Source organism: Balaenoptera acutorostrata, chromosome 4 (genome assembly GCF_949987535.1).
Source record: "Balaenoptera acutorostrata chromosome 4, mBalAcu1.1, whole genome shotgun sequence".
Classification (NCBI taxonomy): Eukaryota; Metazoa; Chordata; class Mammalia; order Artiodactyla; family Balaenopteridae; genus Balaenoptera; species Balaenoptera acutorostrata.
The window spans coordinates 92,873,307-92,889,683 of record NC_080067.1 but is presented as its reverse complement, the minus strand read 5'-3'; the positions used below and the strand labels follow the sequence as shown (position 1 = coordinate 92,889,683).

General features: G+C 42.8%; 1 protein-coding gene across 4 annotated transcripts in view; it reads left to right on the top strand.

Annotated features, from left to right (window-relative positions):
* The first annotated feature begins 978 nt into the window (after window positions 1–978).
* PLCXD2 (phosphatidylinositol specific phospholipase C X domain containing 2) overlaps window positions 979–16,377 on the top strand; it is a 50,557-nt gene continuing 35,158 nt past the window's right edge. For all 4 annotated transcript variants that reach the window (XM_057545230.1, XM_057545231.1, XM_007181945.3 and 1 more), the window contains exon 1: window positions 979–1,703. In XM_057545230.1, coding sequence (XP_057401213.1) covers window positions 1,544–1,703 — 160 coding nt within the window. In that variant the 5' untranslated portion in view covers window positions 979–1,543. The remainder of the gene's footprint in view (window positions 1,704–16,377) is intronic.

Below are 16,377 nucleotides of genomic sequence, written 5' to 3'. Positions count from 1 at the left end.
TCCTAAGTCACTGAGGCGCTGCCTGGCCTGAAGCCCTCCAGAGCCCCACCGTCAAGGTCAAGGTGTTTTTCTTGATTTGCCTGTTTGCCAAGGTGTTCCTGTAATAATCCATGTGCAAAGTTCTTATCATTAAAGACCCTATAGTTTACACCGTGGAAAGGGACCATTTGAAAGCGCAGGGAACACTGCAGAAAGCAGAGAAATGGGTTTCTATGCCTACAAGCCTCAGGGCTCGAGGATCTCATTCCAAAATGGGATTTCCAAATAGTGCCACCACATGAACTGCTCCCACAAGGCCGCCGAACTTTGATTTCGTCTATGAAAAGGGGGTCATACCACCAACCCCCCCTGCCTTATAGGGATACTCTAAAGAGCAAATGGGACAAAGAATTTGGAAGAAGGTTCCAAACAACAGGCAATAAAAATGCAAAGTATCATTATTTCCTTCTCTGTAAAATGGGAATAAGTGGTGTGTACGTGAATCTTAATTAGGTAATGGTTGAAACACAAAACGTCCTTGATGTTGTCGTCCAAATATGATACACTGCACCTTTCTCGGCCTCTCAGCCTCTTTACCTCTCATATTTCTGCTGCCTATGTGGTTATTGAAAATGTAATACTCTCTGTGTAATTGTCATTGTGTGTGTGTGTGTGTGTGTGTGTGTGTGTGTGTGTGTGTGTGTAGGGGAAAGAAGGAAGGAAACGTATGGTTGCATTTAACCTCTGAGTGCTGACAGCGTGAAAGGCCAGTGGAAAGACCTGTCCCGTCCAAGACCTGACTGGTCCAAGCGTGCAGGCTGCAGCGGCGGCCGGCCGTCTACACATTTGAAGGCCGGAGTAACAGAGCGAGGGAGGCGGGGCAGCGGAGGGGTGGCCGCCGCTCAGAGGGCGCGGGCCAATCGGAGCGCTCTCCGCCAGCGGCCAATCACGAGCCGCGTCTCCCGGCAAATCTGCCCGGCAGTGTGGGGCGGGGCCGCCGGGAGTCCGGGTGCTGCAGGTTACACTTCTGAGCGCCTTCTGGAAGCCACAGGGCAGTGGAACCTGTGCCGAGGAGCCGGGGGAGGGAGAGCAGGCAGGCCCAGCTTATGTGCCAGCCCAGTGATAGACTTAAAACGTAAATCAGGCTGAGGATGGTGCGTCCGGGCGCTCACGTGTATATAGACCCGCCGGCGTGTCTATCTGCCGTGTGGGTACCTGTCGTGTGAGTGGCTCTGGGCGTGGCTGCTCGTAGGACGTTCCATTTCTGTAAGATTTATCTCGAGGGGCCTACCTTTCCCTGGCTCCAGAGGGGGAACGTAAGAAGTTTAACGGAGCCGAGTCTAAGCAGATTAAGGGAACAGCGGCTGGGCCGGAGAGGGTGCGGACGGCAGGTGCTGGGGGCTAGGGAAGCACGTCTTTGCCCCGTCTTCCCCGGCAGAAAGTCCTTTTGGCAAGATTGGTGTGACGAAGGTGGCCCTGAAGTGCTAGAGAGCCCGGGCAATTATGATCGCTGAGTGAGTGGCTGGCACTGGGCTGAGCCTGGGCAGTTGACTGATAGAAAGGGATGCTAGCAGTTAGGAAGGTAAGGAGGAAACTCAGGATGGGGACCATCTGCTCCCCCAATCCCAGCGGGACAAAGACTTTGGAGGTCTGCAATGCTGACTGGATGGCCTCGCTCCCTCCTCTCCTCCACAACGTCCCCCTTTCCAATCTGGCAATCCCAGGTATTCTTCTATTCTTACTTTTCCCACTGTGTTTGCTTCTGCCATTTTAGTGTTGTTAATGGGTTGGGCTGCTTTTCTATTGTGCTGAGAAAATAATTGTCAGTGACCTTAACTAAACCTCTTTTTTATTTCTAACTAAAAACTTAACACTGAAGCAGCTGCTGTAAAGAGATTTAAGCACGCTGCATCATTGGCAAAAGGGTCTCGAGAATGGAAGCGCCATTTTTTGTTTGTTTGGGTCTTTTTGTTTTCTTTTGTTTTTACTTATAGACTGCTTCTAAGAACATTACCTTCGTAATGTTGGGGCCAGGGTATGTGAGGGGTGCGTTTTCTTGAATCACTCAAAGTAAAAAGGAAAGATCTAGGGTAATGAGTAAAAAGTCATTAACAATTGTAGATCTGGATCAACATTAACACTGTAAAGTATTTCCTTTCTCATTTATTTGACCTTGCATAGCAGAGAAACAAAAAACAGATTCGCATTTAAGAAGAGGTTCAGAACTAGGACTGAGTATAAAGAGACATATTATTGTTGTTGGAAAAGACAGAAATTGAGAATGCAGGTGCTCGGCACAAGCAGTCATTAGGTGTGATGAGATGGTGGTGTTTGAAGCTTTGTCTATATATATATATATATACAGGTGTCTGCCTGGCTGATCTAGAACCGAAGCCTTGAAAAGCACTTCTGCACCAGCCACTCTCTCTCTCCTGGGGCTTTTGTACTGTGACATCACTCTCATTAGATTTGTTAAGTGTGTCCTCTTCCTTCCATTCAAAAGCTGGTTAAAGCTTGGTTTCTAGAGAAGGAGGTTTGGACTACAGTGATCTTGGTCTCATGTGCTGGGCAAGGTCCCAGATCCTGATACTTGGAAAGCACTCCCAGGAGCAGGGGACTGGACCACGGCCAGTCCTTTCTCTCACCTGTAGACATAACAATTGACTTCACCCCTAGTCTACCAGAAAAACTCCCAGCCATCCCTGGGAGCAGTCTGCTTTTTTGGTGGCAGACAAGATGACCTCATGCAACCCCAGGTCTTTGCTTTCTATGCACGAGGAAGAGCCATGCTGGCTTCAGCTGCAGCCTTTCCTTAGTCGCCTCTTCTTTTGGAGGTCTTCAGGTTCATTGTCCTCATGGGCTCTTGTTGCTTTTGAGCAAGGAGAGGGTTGCTAAATCTCTTTATAGTTATGATCACTTGTGTTTTATCAGCCATTGACTACAGCTCCTTGGGAAATGCCATATGGTCATGCTTCAGAACAGGTCTTTTCCATGTTTAATTGACGCCTGTGAAGTCATCGCTGAAATGACGCACAGGCGTCTCTTAACATGAGTCATTTGTCTTTCTGATGGAATTGTTTTGTCAGGTGCTACAGCAAATAGTATGTGTTTGCAAACAGAATGGCATCTTAGGCAGGCGCTAAATGGCTCTATCATTGGGGCATGTCTGGGTAGGCTGGGGCTTCCTCCTTCCTGTTGTACTTTGGACAGTTCAGACCACAGCAGCAGCTCTGCCCATGGTGTGGCTGTGCTCTCTGACCCCATGACTCCAGAAAGGAGCTGGGCATTCGCTCTGCAATCTAGAGGGTGTCTCCCGGTTACTAGGATTGCCAGAGTTTGTAGATAGTGGGGCCTGCTGGAAATTCTGTGGTTAGCCACCGTGGGAACACAGGAATTTCTTCACCCTGCTTTGTGAAGTCCTTCTAAGCAAAAAAAAAAAAAAAAAAGTCCTTGACTCCTCAAAAGATATGGAACTCATTGCTATGAATACCTTTTTCCCAGCAGTGGAAGCGGAAGGAACATGAGTGTATGTGTATATATATATATATATATATATATATATATATATAGCTCAAGACAGGAAAATCACATATTAAGTGCCAGCCATTCCCCCTCCTCCCCCACCCCTGCACCCCTGCCTCACCACTGGCTCTCTCTTCCCTACTTCAAGCTGAATATTCCCCGGCTAAAGACTAGCAGTCGAGTTCTGCCAAGACTTACTGAGAGGTTCTGAAATACAGACAGCATTCAGGAAGTGGAGGCCACCATCTTCCTCCCTCTTCCTCTCTTCCTCTTCCCCATCCTCATCACCTTCATCATAATAGCTATTATTTACTGAGCAGTCCCACGCAGCACCCACTGGCATACACAACCTCAAATCCTTACACCTCCAAGATGGGTAGTAACATCCTCATTTTAGAAATAAGAAAATTATTGTCCAGAGAGGTTAAGTAATTTTCTCAAGATCACACAAGTAGTAAACAGCAGAACTAATATTTAAGCCCCTATGTAGCTGGCTCCAAAACCCACGCACTGTCCCTGTGCCCCTAAGGAGGCCTTGGGAAGTGCAGAGCAGCTGGGGGAAGGGGGGAGAATTCTCTAACTGAAAACCAGTTTTCACAGATTATCCTCTGCAGCAAATGAAAGGATTTTTAAAACTAGGTGGGTTTTGCCTGAGCAATTATAAATCACTATCTAGCTAGATATACACACAGATGTGTGTACATATTATATATCTGTAATATAAATATATAATTTTCATATATGTGTATATATATATATATATATATATCCCTATATATATATATATATATATATATATATATATATATATATATATACTGGAACCCAGTAAGTTATTCCTATTTGGACTTGGAATCCAGTAAGCTTTCAATTCAAATTTAATGCTTAGACCTATTCTGTATGTGCATGTGTGCTTGCGTGTGCCACCCCAGGGCGTCTGTAATATTGGGTCAGCTCTGTCAGGGTGGGAGTAGGGTAGGAGTGATGCGGGAAAGGGCAGGGAAAAGGCAGGGGTTCTGACATTAATAGCAGAACCGGGATGGAGTAAACTATGTCAGATCTGAGTGCATCTGCTGCATTTGCCTAAGTCATGATGGGAGAGAGCAAGTGTGAACTTGCACCTCTCAACAAAGCCTTGATGTATTATTTCACTTCCACAACTGTTAAGAACACCTGTTAATGACCACTGTCACCCAAACATATTGGCATATCTTGGAGAAGAACCTCAGAACAATTCTCCCTGCCAACTGTGTAGAATAATTGGAGACCTTAAGGGTAAAAACATCTGGAAACTGCAAAAGTCAGGTTTTTAAATTAAAGCTTTGAACTCTACAAACAATTTTGCTGATGTTAGTGAAAGCATGGTTTTCTTTATGGACAAAGGGACTGATAGGAAAAATTTTTTCAATAATGTATACAGCTTTTCAATGAATTCTTCTCTGTATATTTTAGTGCTATTTCTCTCTTTTTTTTAAACCATGTTTTTCCCTTCTTTTTAACAAAGGTAAACTATTTGGTTTATTGGAAAGAACCTTGAACGTAAGGGTCTGGAAATTTGATATTGTTGATTCTGGCTGTGTGACACTGTAGAAGTATCCGAATTTCTTAGGACTTAGTTTCCTCATTTGTAATTAAAATGTTGGATTAAATGAAATGTAGAGTCCTTTCCAAATTAAAAATTCTTTGATTAGTTTGAAGGGTTTTTTTTGTTTTTTGCCTATTCACCTCTAAACATAGAAGAATGATTGGGTTATTTTTGTCTGAAGGTCATTTCTTTTATACCTCTTCAGAACAAGAAATTATTTTTGGCATGTGCAATCAAGGAATCACAATTGCCAGAAGGAAACGAGGTCTTCTCACTTTAGCATCCTAAAATCGACTGTAGAGTAGTTCAAATCGAACAGACTCTGAGTACGTTTTAAGAAACCTCCATGCTCAGGCCTGTGGGAGACCCAAAGGTGGATCAAGCTGTCAAATGAGCTTACATCCTAGTGATAGAGAGGTTTACACACACACACACATATATGTGTATACATATCTTCACCATACACGATTTTAAAAAACTAATTGGGGTGAATATTAAAACAGAGATGTAAATAAAGTGCTACAGATACACACAGAATGGAAAGATTAATTTCAGCTTTTAAGAATAGGAACGACCTTGTTGAAAAAATGGCATTTGACGTGAGATTTGAAAAATGGTCAAAAATTTCAAGGAATGTGGCCTGGGGGTCAGGGTTGGGGAGGGGGCTTTCCACTTGAAATAAGCCAATTGAGCTAAGGGATGGAGATATATTGGGGAAATGGCCAGAGGACTCCCTCTGCTGCCCTTCAGTAATGCTTTGTTAATATCTTTATCGTTGCACTTCTCCACACATTGTTATTTCTAGGTATCTGTCTTTACATCGTCTGTGAACAACTTGTACACAGAGAACGTGGCTTATTTCCCTTTACAATCCTAAGTCCTAGTACAGGGTAGCAGCTCTGTCATTGGTAACTGCTGAGTGGATCTTTTAGTGCATGGAACAGGAAAGTAAGGATGCTGGAAAAGTGGCCTGCAGCCACCATCATCTTCAATTGTGATCAGAGCTAAGCTGAATAGATAGGTTAGGTTCTCCTTCTGGGAATGCCGTATGAAACACTCGGAATATTTTCCAATCCATTTCTTGTTATCTTTTGCATAATTTTCCCGTAGCTCTAGATAAGACTCATCACTGAGCCCCATTAGAAATGGAAATTCTCAGGCAGAGTAAGATGGTCAGAAGGGTCAGAAGCAGATCTCTGTGTCACTTCTGCCCTAGGAACAGTCCTTTCACCCTGCATCCCTTCTGCCTTCCTTCTTCCCTTGTCAAATGTGAGCGTCTCATGTTTCCTGTCTGGCTGCAGCTTCAGCCTGCTCTCGTTTCTTGTTCCCCTTCCTTCCACTGACCTGGCCTGTATCCCGGCCTCTCCCTTTCCAGTGCCAGCCCTTGCTCAGACCTCCTCATTGCTCTCCAATTCCCGGAGCGTTCTCTGCTCTCATCTTGCTGATGACATTCCCTTCTCTCCTTTTTCACCTTTCTGGAATCCTATCCTTTTCCTATGCAGTCCTGCCTTTGACCACTTGGCAATTTCTATAGCTCTTCTCCTGTGGTCCCTCACTCACTCCCCACATGTGTGACAGGGAGACAGAATCATTACGGGGGCAGGACGTAGGAAATCATTACTCAAATCCTGCTTCTGGACATTGGATCAGGTGCATCTCACAGAGATGGGGACCCAAGAGGGTGCAAGATACATTTTGGAACAAGAAGTTTAGGTGGGCTCCACTTTGGGGATATCATGAGCCATGAGTTGGCCCTAGAAGAGACTCATTGTCCTACAGAATCTGAGGCTGTAGAAAACCAAGGACCAAGCTAAATCTACCAGGGCTGACCCAATCAAGAAAAAAATCACACGGAACCAAAATGGCCTCTTAAGTGGGAATAGGTTTCTGTTGTTGTTTTTCATTTTTTTTTCCTCTGGGTGGTCATGGTGAGGAATAAAAAGAGGCTATGATTTAGTGTTTGCATTAGTAGGTTTCTCTTCTAAGGAGGTTCATCACTTCCTGAGATCCTTTCCCTGCCCCAATCACACAAAAGCCACAAGGAACTCAGGAATCACCCATGTCTGTAAGAAGCAGAATCATGGATTGGTTTAGAGTATTAATGCTAAAGCCACACTGTCTGGTTTTGAATCCCAACTCTGCCCCTCACGACTCTGTGACCTTGGGCAAATTACTTAACCTCTCTTTGCCTCAGTGTTCTCTGTAAAACAGAGAGAATAATGGCACTACCTCATTTGGTTAGTGTGAGAATTAAATTAATTCATGTTGCACGCTAAGAACAGTGTCTGTCACAAAATAATGTGTCTTTTAAAAAAATTAATCATGATAGTCATTTATTGAAAGCCTGTGTCTGGAATGGACAACAAAAACAGAGGTGTAAAATGCAGTCTATACCCTCAGGTAATTTGCAGTCTAGTTAAGGAGCTGACCTTCCAATTAAGCCATGTGGCTCAATGTTCTCTGTCTGATCAGATCAGGATAACTTGAATGGTCATCCCCTCAAGGGGACTTCGAGTTAAGGGAAGGCTACATGGAGGGTTGCCCAGGATGTGAGTACCAAATGAGTCTTAAATGCAATCTGAGGGCAGCTGATCAAGAGAGCCAGAAAATCCTCTTTAGCTACTTTGTCCTCCCATCCCTAGTTCAGCTGTCAAACTTTGTCATCTCCAGCCATCCAAAGCCTTTGGGAAAAATTTAAGTCTCTGTGACAGGACCATATTGCTAACTTTGCTTCTGCTCTCCTCCTGGCCCCATCACTTACCCTCTTAACCTAGTCATTTTGTTCCCAGATGAAGAGAAGGAATATTACAGAATGCTTTCCTTTAAACAAATCTTTTTACGTATATAACTTCTTCCCCAGCCGTGGAATAGCTTCATAGTCCCTCCAGATATATGCATCACCCACACATACACACAAACACACACATACTACCCATCACCCAACACACACACACACACACACAATGCGCACACACTGAGCCATGACCTTAGCCTCACCCTCAAGAGATCCCAAATTCTACTGCCTGCTATTGTTTCGCCTTTATAAAGATCCTGCAAGACATGCCCACTGACGTTTCAGATCCTAGGAGCCTGCCGCTGTCACCTGCATTGCTGGTGTTTCAGACGAGCTTCTGAGGCTGAGGATTTGGTTTCTGACACGTGCTCTGACCTGACCTCTACTCTGTGTGACAGGCTGGCTCCACATCTCTTCCCAGCCTCTAAGAGCTTAATAACTGCAGGCACACTAGAGGGAACGGTGGTGAAATGCTTTAGCTCCTGTAACTTTGCCTTTGGGAAAAGCACAAACCACTTTGTAAATGCTGACTAACCCTAATTAGAGTTTCAAACCAGGCCTGTAGAGAAGGGATTATTTATGGACCTTGTAATAGGTGGGTGTATTTGTGTGTGTGAAAAGAATTTGAACACATGTCAAGAACCAAATTTAGGTGGAGGAGAACTGTGACTAAATCTGAGTATTTACACGCACGTGGGTACGTAGGAGTCCTTCCACTTCCTCACATCTATAGGAATGTGGGTTATGTTGCTGAACGCCCGTGAGGCTCAAACAGTATCTGGGAGGATGGCATTAGGAGATCTCTAGGTGGCTCCCAGATCACATGGGTTTGGCCACAGAGGCCTGCACTGCTCTCAGGGGGGTGTCTAGCTTGTATTATCTACGAAAGATCGGCGTCGTTTTTGGATTCATTGTCTACTAAGCAGTTGACATTTTCTAAGAGAATAACAGGGTTTTAAAAATTAATTTCCAATTATTCTAGAACTGTTGGCTGGAAGGTATTATGTCTTCTCTGGGGATAGTCTGTCAGTATTTTTTTTCTCTATACGGACCTAATAAAATCTAAATAGAGAAAAAAATAGGAAGCAGTTGTACCTCATAATGCAAATGTCTTGGAGTGTGAAGGCATCTGCATTAATGATGAGACTGAGAAATCCTAGACTCTGGCAGACTGAGAGGAATATTTTATGAACATGTACGCTTTGAAGGCTTATATACTGAAAACAATATTCTTAAAGTACAGTTGAAGCCAGATGAAAAAAACATGCCGAACAGATAAAGGTGAAGACAACGTCCCTCTCTCCCTCCCTCGGTTTGAGTTTAAGTGATCGTCCTGGCAGGAGGTGTCCATATAGATCCTCATAAGAATTATATGTGCGTGTCGTGTCAGATTGGCTAAAAAAAAATTACTGGTGCTTGTTTGCTTCTTTTGGTTCTCATTGCCTGTACTTTAAAAATGTATTCATTTAAAGGGAAAGTATTTATTCAAAGGATATTTATCAACTGCCCTTTTGTGTAAGGTGCTGTGTTAAATTAGGTGAATATGGAGATAAATAGGATTCTTCTCCCTGCTTTTCATGAAGTTCTGATCTTAGAGGAAAGCCAAAATTCAAACACTATGGAGAAAAATGCATAGGGTACAATAACACTTAGAAAACCAGTACCTATTCCATTACTGGTAGGAGGAGGAAAGCTTGGTAGATTGGGCTTCCAAGAGGAGATGACCCTTGGGTTGAATCATAAAGAGCAATTAGTAAATAACCAGGTGCTACAGGTAGAGAGAAGAGTGACACAATGCAGAGGTACCAAGGACTGAGAGATAGGGTTTCCTTGAGGAAACCCAAGCATCGATTTCATTTAAAGAAAGTAATGGAGATAAAGCTGGGAAAGTAGGCTAATGAGCCTTATGTATCATGCCTAGATTAAACATTGAATGTTATCCCGAAGGCAAAAAGCAGCCACTGAAAGACTTGGTCAGGAATGGATTAAAAGCCTTAAAACAATTGCAGAAGGGTGAGGAGAAACAAAATGACCCATCAGTTATTAGGGATGCTGAGGGATAATATAAGAAATTCATTATTTCTTTCATTCTGTTGAATATATATATATGTTGATTACCTTCCATATGCCAGGCTCTCTCCTGGGCACCGGTGATTCAGTGATAATCAATACAGACATGTTTCCTGCCTTCAAAAAGCTTACAGTCTAGTTGGAGAAATGGACATTTAATCAAACAGTCATAATACAATACGCTATGTAAGGTGAGAGGTAGAGATTACTGGTGGAAGAAGCCTATAGCAAGGATATCTTAAGAAGACTTGGGAGTCAGCCCAGGGAGGCCCCCAGGAGGAAGTGATAAATATACTGCAGTCTGAAGTATACATAGGAACTGGCCCCCAGGATAAGAGTGGCAAGGCTAGGAGTGTCCTAGGAGAGAAAACAATCTGGGTGAAGACCTTGAAGAGAGAAAATGGCCCATTTAACAAACCCAAATGGTTCATTGTAGTTTATTTACCGTAAGCAAGGAGGAGGGGACAAGGAGTAAAGTGGCAGATACTGAGAGGTCTCATAAGCCATGTTAAAGTGATTTAGCTTTACCTTAACAGGTGAGGGAAGGATGTTAAACAGATGAATGACAGAGCAGCTTTGTGTTTTGGAAAGATCACTCTGGCTGCAGTCCACAAAAGGTATTTGAGTTGGGAAGCGCTGTAACCAAGGAGACCACTTAGGTTGCCGATGAGGTCATCCAGGTGGGAGATGATACTGACCTGAGGAAGATAGTGACAGTGTAGCTGAAGGAAAAGGGGCAGACACAGGAGATATATAGGAGGAAGTATCAGCAGGACTTGGCGATTCATTGGAGGGTAAAAGAGAAGGTACAACTGTCTTGGGTAACTGGGAGGAGGGGGATGGCATTCCCAGATATAGGGATACAGGAGAAGGAGCAGTTTTAGGGGTGATGGAAGGAAACAGATATGCTTAGTTTGGAACATGCTGAGTTTGAGGTACCCGTGGGACATTACAGAATTGGGAGAAAGCGTAGTAGCATCCAGTGGAAATGATTTCAGAGCTAAATCTTACAATTTGCCCAACCCCCTACCCTCACTCACAGCTACTATTTATTCAATATAAGATGATTTGAGTTTGAATTTAGTGTCTTCATTTTTTTATATATATATATTTTTTGGATTTCAACTAAAATTTTACTTCTTTCAGGAAATCTGTCTTCAACTTCTGGTCCCAGATAAATGACCCTCCCAAGCTCATTTAATGTTCTGCTTAATCGGCATGAATTCTGTCATTTGTTTCACTCTTTCACCTACCGTATTGGCAGCTTGGGGTTGGAGCGGGGGAGGGGTTAGCTATGTGCAAAACACCACAAACCAGCTGTGAGTTGGAAGCTTTTAGCTACATTATCACATTATCAAATACGATTTATTTTACACATTGACATTCAGGGTTACACCAAGAGGCTTAGTAAAAGCAGGAGAATTTTGTAATAGAATATTTAGTGTAACTTTTTCTTCTACCCTAAACATTTTCCTGTTTTCCCTAAACCTTCGTATTGTTCTTTCTTTTGTGTTAAAAGGAAAGGTTGTTAAAATATGATTATCCCAGAACTGAGAAGGCTCATCAGGGGATGACCAAGTGCCCTTTGTGAGGTGTTATTTTACCAGAGATGATGCCATCTGTTCAGAGACAGAGCAGGGTGATAATTAGCAAACTAGAGGAAGAATTTCTTATTAATGAATTACCTATACAGTGTCTTATTTGGGTATTAGTGTCTATTGGACATTTAAGGAAGAGAAAGCCTTTCAAAGAAAAATAGATACCCAACTATATAAAATGCCTCCCTTACATGGGATTGAAAACCCTTTGACTCACATAAATCATAGGCTATTGGGGCTGATTTGGAGACTGTCTAGGGCAATGAATTACCTTGATGCCCTGCAGAGTTCTTGGGAGGCTTGACTCCCCCTTGAGCCCCGCAAGGACACCTCTAGGCCAGAAGTGGGACTGTCTGGACAGACCTTTAACCAGAGAAGCTCTACTTGCACTTGTTTTTATATATAAATACTTCATTTATATATAAAATGAAGACATTCCAGGTCTGAAAGCACCCTGAGAACCTCTGATTTACTTCAGTTTTCTCTAGCTCATCTAGCCAGTTGGGCTAGACCAGGACCAGCTCTCCGGATTCCCAGGCTGATGTCTGTCCTTATACAGTGGGATGCCCCTTGGCTTCTCAGAACATGAAAAATACGTTGATCAACATCCTCTGCTTCCAAATGTTCTGCCTTGCTTCAAAACACAGTTGCTTTGTTGCACTGTGAATAATTATGAATTAAATAGGCAACTGATTAAAAATTATATTGGCCACATGGCCCTCTCAGATTTTGCTGACAGTATAATGGCTATAATTCATACTCTCCCACATGCCCCATGGAAAATAATCAAGTATGATGGGTCAAGTTTATCCCGTTGGCTTGGCAAGCTTTATAGATATTTTTCTTTGGTTTGGAAAACTGCTAAGCAGTCCCCTGATCTTGAACCTTGGATCCATGTGGGCCATATTTTGTATATCCTAAAGATGCCTCAGCCTTTCCTCACTTGTCCATATGGAGTCAAGTTCTCTACAAATGCTGATTTTTCGCAAGGACCTAATGTAGGTGCGTGAGATGGGAAGCCCCAAGGAGATGTTATTAAAAGATAATTTACATGGGCTTAAGTTGCAGGAAATCTACTCTCTAGGACTTTTCCTTTTAAATTGTTCAATGCAGTATTTTATTCTAGCTGCTCCTTTAGTCATCCTTTCTGGTTTATTTTTGTCCTCTGTGTTTTCCAACACATTCCTCTTCATTGACCCAGATAACTCAAGCTAGAAGGACAAATAGAGATAAATGGAACTGGGGGCGTACAGGTGCTGGGGGAGGGAAGGTGCAGAGAGTGAACTCTGCCTATTTAAAGAAGATGAATGGACCAAAGAGAAGTTTGGGAAAGGATCAGGAGACCTAGGTTCATCTGCCCTAAGCAACTCTCTAAACAGCTGTATGTTCAAGTAAGCATGCTTGCATTTATTCTATATACATGTATTCAGTGCATACTCTATGCCAGAAACTTACTAAATATGGAGATATGGACATGAATTAGACATGATCCCACCCTCAAAATCTCACAGTCAGCTGTCAGGGACAGACATGGAGATAATTACCACCAGTGTCCCAAGCAGCACAGGGCAAAGAGCAGTTAAATCTGCTTGAGTCACGTGAGCTCACAGACAAATGATTATGACCTGAGTCACATACAAGTAATTAAAATGGAAAGGCAAGGGACAATGAGATTGTTCCCAAGGACTCTAAGGGGTTTTTATGGGTTTTTTTAAAACAAATCTTTTGCTATATTCAATAACCATAAGGCACAATTCTCATACATATTTTTACAAATAAGTGTGTTCTTAGCTCAGGCCATAGAGATATTTTAATATGCACAATTGCAATCTGTTGAGATCAAATTTATTGCACTATTCATAGAGATTAAATACCTGAGTCATAATATAATATGCTTTTCTACAAAAGCTGCCCTAAACATCTTCAGCCTTTAAGGACATGTTTGTTTTTATGTCTATTCTTAATATTTTTTAATCTTATATCTATCTTTAATTTTTATTCACATTGGAGGCAGTATAAAGAAGTAGTTCCAAATATGGGTTCTGTTTTAGTGGCCCTAGGATCAAATCCTAGCTACTAGTTATGTAACCTCAAATAAAAAGTTTAACCCTCTGTCACACAGTTTTCTCATCTGTAAAATGGAGATAATTATAGTACTTATTTCACAAGTGCAAAGTAAGAGGAAGCACAGTCCATGAGACCACCCTCACTCTGACACCAGTTGCAAGTTTGGGAGTCCTCAAGGTCACTCTTAGGTTTGATAATTTGCTAGAAGGACTGACAGAACTCACTGAAAGCTGCTATACTCAATTGTAATAAATATTACAGCTACAATCAGCCACATGAAGAGTCCAGGGAAATCCCAAATGTGTAGCTTCCAGTTGCCCTGTACCCTGGAGTTGTGGACACTGCTGCTGTCCTGGTGTTGATGTGTGATGATATGCACAAAGTATTGCTAACCCAGGAAGCTAGCCCGGCCCTTGGTGTCCAGAGTCTTTGTTGAGGGTCCACATGGCTGATCTCAGCATCCAGCCCCCCAGTGGTCAAGCCTGTTCCCACATGACTCAAAACCCTCGCCATAAATCTCATCCTTAGACTTTTTGATGTGGTCCCAAAGCTCTCAGGTAAACAAAGATACTCTTATCAGGTAGGATATTCCAAGGGTTTAAGAGATTACCTCCCAGAGGCCAAGGACAAAGACCAGACCCCTCTTTGGGCAAGGTTAAATTTTTTACTACACAACCGATGTGTTTAAGAATTAAGTAAGATGATGGTTACAGTGGGCTTAGAATATTGCTTAGTACAAAACAAGCATAAATTTTGGATATGTATCTATTATTATTAACAATCCTTTTTGATCCTACAGCATCATACTAGATACTATAGGAAATCTTAAAAAAATTAACAAGGTGTAGTTTATAATCTTGGAGGAGAGATACTAAGTTTCAAGTAAAACCAACAAAAGCAGAATGAGGTTGAGTACCACAGTAAAGGAACAAGCAAACTGCTAGGGACCAGTAGAAGGGAGAGGTTACTTCCAGACAGGGGTTAGGGGACAGCTGCTCTGGGAGGGCACCTGAGCAGCACTGAGGGATGGGGGTTCCGATATGGGGGGAGGGCATTCCAGACAGAGGGAACCACATGAATAAAATCAGAGATGGGAAAGCAAGGGCACCTTCGGGGAACAGAGAAGGGCTGCCATGGCCTACTGTAGAAGCAACAGGAGGAAGAAATGGGAAAGCACTGGACAGACAGACTGAGAGAGCTTTTCAATGTGCTGTTGAGCACTTTATGCCTTGTCTCATAGATTCTGGGGAGCCAGTGACCATCAATACAAGGCCTAAAGAACACCCTGAAAGAGAATATGCTGTCTGTTTTCATATCTCCAGTCTTTGAAACATGCTCCTTCCTCAACCGTATCACTCTCCCTCCCAATACTGCCCACTTCACTTGGCCAATTACAGTTCATCCTGCAAGAAACAGCTCAAGAACTACTTCTGTGCACACCTCCATAATGAAACACGTTATATGCCATCAGGACCTGTTTTCCACTATACACAACTGTATTTTGTCATCTCTGTATACTCAGTGTCTGTATACTTGTAGAGTGGTTCAAAGGAAAAAAGGGAGAGAGCGAAAGAGGAGAGAGACATGAAATCTTGAAATATCTACAAAGAATTTAAAGAGCAGATATTTCTAGTTAAAGAGAAACTAGGACATACAGAGAGAGTGAGTAATAGTGCCTAGAGTAAGACAGAATCTTATAACTGCATGGCAGAGTCTTCTCAAGGTATCCCAAGGCTTTAGTAGTAGTAGTAATAATAATAATAATGATAATGATAATAGGCAGAAGAAGAGCTTACTTATACAACACTTATAAAGCACTTGCTAGGCGCCGGATATGCTCTACTTGATTTATGTGAACCCAGTTAATCTCTACAACTCAGTGATGTAAGTACTATCATTATCTCCATTTTACAAATGAAGAAATTGAGGGACACAGTAGTTAAGCAAATTGCAACAGAAATCCTGATGACAATCCTAGGATTGTAAAAAACTTGGTCTTGCCAAATTCATTTAATTGCATCCGAATAAAAGACATGCGTAGAGTTGGAGATTGACCTAGTGTTGGGCTGTAACTTCAGTTCCTTGTGTTGGTTGGAATAAAGAGCAGTGTTCTTTTCATCCAAGGCATATGTTTCCATGCCAGGCCCCTAATGCCTGAGCGCCCATGAGGATGGTTGTGTTTGAAGGACTGCCTGCTAACCTGTTCCGGCTGAACAAGTCACTTTTTTTTTTCAAGACCAGACATCTAGGAGGCTTTTTATTACTGAGAACAAAAGCAGCCCAGTGGTTTAAGTGGATTGTGTAGTAATCGCCCAGCAAGGCTCCAGCCGGGAAGACGTCTTTCTGCCTCTCGGCGGCGGAAAGATCGGCAGAGGCTTTTAGCAGGCATGTGCTTGTCGGAACACTCCACTTCCAGGGTTGGTGTGTTTTCCTCCTCCTTCCCCTGCTGTGTGTAATGTACAAATTTCCTTTAAACCCATCATTTGGTGTAATTTACGCTGCTACTTGTTAGATTTTCCCTATTCCTTTTCCCTTTCCCCTGTCAGAGCTCCTGGCCTACTCCTCCATTACCAGGAAAGAGAAAAACCCTTCTTGTTTTGAGGGGATCTAGCTGAGGAGCTTCCCTGGATCTTGGCCATTCAGCAGTTTGTCAAATGAATCTTAAAGTAACCCTTCTCTGTGAAGACTTTCAACCCAAGCTAGGTGATTAGGCAGGTGTTTTTTTCCCCAAAGTCCCCACAATAAATTCCATAGAAATGTCC